This window comes from Amyelois transitella, chromosome 20, assembly GCF_032362555.1.
Source record: "Amyelois transitella isolate CPQ chromosome 20, ilAmyTran1.1, whole genome shotgun sequence".
Classification (NCBI taxonomy): Eukaryota; Metazoa; Arthropoda; class Insecta; order Lepidoptera; family Pyralidae; genus Amyelois; species Amyelois transitella.
Window position 1 is genome coordinate 7836761 of NC_083523.1, and position 5103 is coordinate 7841863.

The 5103-nt window shown below is 34.1% G+C and overlaps 1 protein-coding gene across 1 annotated transcript; it reads left to right on the forward strand.

Annotated features, from left to right (window-relative positions):
* Positions 1-609: 609 nt before the first annotated feature.
* On the forward strand, positions 610-2026 carry LOC106131553 (uncharacterized). Its single transcript, XM_013330669.2, has 2 exons — positions 610-634; positions 1516-2026. The coding sequence occupies exons 1-2, from the start codon at positions 610-612 to the stop codon at positions 1791-1793; spliced, it is 303 nt and encodes a 100-aa protein (XP_013186123.1). The 3' UTR covers positions 1794-2026.
* The last annotated feature ends 3077 nt before the right edge of the window (positions 2027-5103 follow it).

A 5103-nucleotide genomic window follows, 5' to 3' on the forward strand; every position in this document is an offset into this window, starting at 1 on the left:
TTTTTCATTTTGGGCGGGCGGAACAGCGGGCGGTCTCTAGTTAATTAATAACATACTAGAAGCCGCCCGCGACTTCGTCCGCAAGAAAACCGCGGGAACTCCGTGATAAAAAGTTTATTCTGGGTCTTCAGCTACCTACATACCAAATTTCATCGTAATCGGTTCAGTAGTTTTTGCGTGAAAGAGTGACAAACCTCCATAGTGATATGATATCCTGACATACTCACAAACTTTCGCATTTATAATATTAGTAGGAAGCTTTTTTTAGAAAATTCATTATTTTTTAAGAATAAAATAGGCTAAGTAGTACTTTTGTATTATCTCCCTCAATTTCTATAAAATTAGTACGAAGATTTGTTTGTAACAAAACAAAAAGTAAAACATTTTCTATTATTATGGTTACAAAAATAAAACCTAGCTTATTTCTTTGCTAGGTTTTAGACCTAACTAACAGCCAGGTATCCCGGGGTACCGATCAATATATTCCCGCTTATCCCAATCGACACGGCGCATGCGTCAGCCGCCATTTTGGAATAACCAAAAACCGGGATCATGCGTGCTTGAAAACAAAAGACTCAAGATAAATAAAGTGTTAAATTATTTCGCAAAATGAGTACAAATCGCGAACCAGAAGGTAGGTGTTCAAACTTAATAAAAATAATTATTTATTTTAGTGTTAATTGTGTTTTATAAATAAATAGAAAAGGTTTCCAAAATACTTCTTGAAATAAAATTTTGCATAGGTAATTGCTTGTTTCTTTCATGAAAATGAAGGCCCTTTTTTATATTATTGATTTAAAATTAAATTACCAAAAAAATGTAGGTACCTACATACATATAGGTACCCTTAGGCATTCTTTACCAGACAAAATTAAATGTAATGTTGTCTACATAATATGTTACTTGATAAATAAATGTAACTTACCAAGACTTATTTTAGGGTGTTAAATTTATTTTTATTGGTGTATATTTTCAGTTTATTCATTATAAACATATAATTTTTTTTACTTTTTCGTAAAGAACTTTGAAATTAACTTTATCGAGGCTTTGACACGAGATTTTCTATAATATCTATATGTTTATTGTTTTAATGTGATAACAAAACTTTTTTGTTTTCGCTCAAAGTTTATGAGATCAGTCATTCATGTTCCTTAAACATACTCGTATTCAAAAATTGAAGAAAATAAAGAATAGAATCTTTATTTCATTTTGAAAAGTTTAATGTTTAGATATGTTATTTTGCCGTGTGGTTCCCGTCACCAATACAAAAAAGACTAAGACCACTCCATCTCTTTCCCATTGATATCGTAAAAGGCGACTAAGGGATAGGCTTACAAGCTTGGAATTCTTTTTTGGGCGATGAGCTAGCAACCTGTCACTATTTGAATCTCAATTCTATCATTAAGCCAAATAGCTGAACGTGGCCATTCAGTCTTTTCAAGACTGTTGGCTCTGTCTATCCCGCAAGGGATATAGACGTGACCATATGTATGTATGTATGTGTTATTTTTTCAGCCTCAGAGGACATGTTGGAATCGATAGATGAATTAAAAGAGCGGTTGTCATCAATGAAACGTATGATGGAGGAGCGGAAAGCCACAGGATCAGGATCCAAAGACCTGTTCCAGGGTCACGCAAGAAGTCTCCATGGAACCAACATGATAGACGGGAATTTCTTGAGTTTCGTCTTCGGAGGCTCCCTCGTGGTTATACTTAGTGTTTCCGTATATGCGTTCTATAATTTATACCACGCTGTGTTGAAGAAATTCCCTTCGTCCCATACGGAGTTGTAAAATGGATTGTTACATTTCCATGACTGATTTGTAGAGAGAACGTTGCGATAGTTCTGCCAAAGTTAAGGCCCGTATATATTATTTTGAGATAATTTAAGTTATCCCGAATTATAACACGACCTTCACCCTCCTGATCAAAGTTTATTTCGCCGACTGACTAAATAAATATAAGAACGTTTAAAAAAGTTATAAAAAGCCAGGTTTCACATGTTTAGAGTAACATTAAGTAACTATTTAACTTTTCCACTCTAATTAGAGAAAAGTTCTAGAAAAAAAGCCTTAATGTTGATGATAACTTGATATTACAATGGCGCGAGTTTGATGAATGATGTTTAAATAGGCAGATAACTAACCGCAGAATCTTGCCAATTTTAAACGCAAAAGTGACTGACTGACTGATATTTCAATGCACAGTCAAAACTGCTGAACATATCGGGCTGAAATTTGATATGCAGATAATTAAGAAATTAAAAAGATTTCTTGCATGACTCGGTACTAATATATACTTGAAAAATCATTCGTTAGCTTAGCCTGAGTTTGAAAAGAAAATTTAACCTTACGGGGGTGACAAAACCCCTTTCTAATCTAAAAGAATTAAAAAAAAACGATTGGCATTGCGATAATAGAAAGAAAGATACATGTACAATAGAGGGATGGCTAATAAACTTATATACATACAATGACGTCTTAATCCCTTACAGGGTAGACAGAGCCAACGGTCTCGAAAAGACTGACAGGCCACGTTAAGCTGTGTGTATTGCATATATGATGGAATGTTAATAAAACGTGCAATAATTATGAAAATTGTGATCGCGATAGTGTAAAATGCTTAGTATAATTAATTTAAATAAATGTATGAGTTTTCCTAATAATCTTTTGTGCCATAATACCTTGGCAAATCTCAATAGTTATAAGTCATTTTAAACAACAAAATTTTCACTTCCATATGACTTCCAGTAATGTAATTAAGTTGTAAAAGTTGTGAGCAAGAAATATTTGGATAAGACATTATGAAAAGCGGAGAAAGTTTTGGAGTAAATGATATTCGAATAATATTTTGTTTAATTATATCTAACTATCTACTAATTGACTGATTACAATTATGGTCTTTCTTACATGAGTATATGATCACGTCTCTTTACAGGAGGGGTAGGCAGAGACTACATCTTTCCATATACCACGATACCTGCGAAGCTTCTATCGCTTTATACGAGTATCATCTTTTTCTACATCCAGTTAGAACGTTTTTTGTCCCCTTGTGCCTGTGCCCGAGAGATTATATAGTGCCGTGTGGTTCCTGGCACTAAAGAATAGGAACACTTTGTCTCTTTCCTATGGATGTCGTTAAAAGTGACTAAGGAAATAGGCACACATTCTTCTAGTGCAAGTTTCTATGCTGTTCTGCTAAAAATGAAAAAAACATACAGTTTGTAAAAAGCAATCAAGGGAATGGCTAATATACTTGGGATTCTTTTACAGCAGATCATGACCTTTCAGTATTTTCAAGACTGTTGGCTCTGTCAACCCCGCAAGGGATATAGAGGTGATGATATGTATGTTTATATTCTTCTTTTAGGCCGGTTAGCAACCCGTCAATATATGAAGTCAATATAATCAGTTCCATCATTAAGCACATAGCTGAACGTGGCCTTTCTGTCTTTTTGAGACTCTAACCTCTGTCTACACCGTAATGGATAAAGATGTGATTGCATGTAATTTTGTCAAAACAGTGTCAGCGTTTTCCAGTAAATTAGGTGCATGATTTGAACTCATTTGCACAACGCATAATTGCATGTATTGATGGATGAACCACAAAATTTGCTACTACATTTGGAGCAAACATCGACTTTATTTCTATAACGTCAGAGTTTAGATTACGTAAACAATGTAATGGTATTTTCAGTAACTTGCTGAATAATTTCAGCTTTCAGTTTTCATCAAACCGGTTGCATAAATTAGCTTTCCCTTACCAAAATGTTATTTTTAATTTTACATACATACATATAACACGTCTATATCCCTTGCGGAGTAGACAGAGCCAATGGTCTTAAAAAGACTGATAGGCCACGTTCAGCTGTTTGGCTTAATGATAGAATTGAAATTCAAATAGTGACAGGTTGCTAGCCTGTTGCCCAAAAATAGAATCCCAAGTTTATAAGCCTATCCCTAAGCCGCCTTTTACGATATCCATGGGAAAGATATAAATAAATATATACGGGACACATTACACAGATTGAGTTAGCCTAGAAGTAAGTTCGAGATTTGTATTACGAGATACTAACTCAACGATACTATATTTTATAGTAAATACTTATAAAGATAAACATCCAAGACCCTGGCCAATCAGAAAAAAATATTTTCTCATCATGCCCTGGCCGGGATTCGAACCCGTGACCTCCGGTGTCACAGACAAGCGTACTACCGCTGCGCCACAGAGGCCGTCAAATATTAGATATGGAGTAGTCCTATTCTTTTTTTCTATTTGTGCCGGGAACCACGGCAAAATTTAAATTTTTACATGCTTATTTTAAGTAGATATATGTTTTTTTTTAATATAATGGGTGCTAGCTGCTTCTCTCTCCTTGCAAATTGTAAAAGTACTTCAAGGGAAATGCCATCAAACTTGGGACTCCTCTTTAGGGATAGGCCATACCAACCTGTCACTATTTGTACCTCAATTTCGCAAATAATTATTGATTAGCCTAGATAGCCATATTATCAAAAGCTTAGAACACTGTTATTAAGAAAACTAATATAACTTAATATAAGTATAGATATAATATAATTAAAAAGCTGTTGACTGTACTTAATCGAAATTAGTTCTAAAGAACAAAGTTGGTATTATGAAGTTTTTATCGCAAGACATTAAGGTACAGTCGAGTTCAAAATAATGACTACATTATCCTTATCTCACATTATAATTATTGAAATAACTTTTTAAATGAGTTTATTCAACACAATTTTGGAAAAGTCCCTACTCCCAATACACTTGTGTCTCCTATTATGCAAAACTAGCTGTTGCCTTCGACTTCATCCGTCTAATTTGTCTTTAAATATTCACGTATTATTCTGTTCCAATATCTAAGCTATATTACTGCAACATTATATGTAATGTGTGTACGTACGTACATTACATATAGCCACGTCTATATCCCTTGCAAGGTAGACAGAGCCAACAGACCTCAAAAGACTAAAAGGCTGCGTTCAACTGTATTGAGATTAAAAAAGTGGCAGGTTATTAGTATATCTGTTATCTTAATTGGCGCTAACTGTACAAAATTTAACGTGGTTGTTCTTCGAAACAAAACAA

Excerpts from the sequence above, each read along its gene's own strand:
- LOC106131553 (XM_013330669.2), top strand. The coding sequence starts at position 610 with ATGAGTACAAATCGCGAACCAGAAG. Across the intron at positions 635-1,515 it reads TACAAATCGCGAACCAGAAG|CCTCAGAGGACATGTTGGAA; the intron begins GTAGGTGTTCAA and ends TTATTTTTTCAG.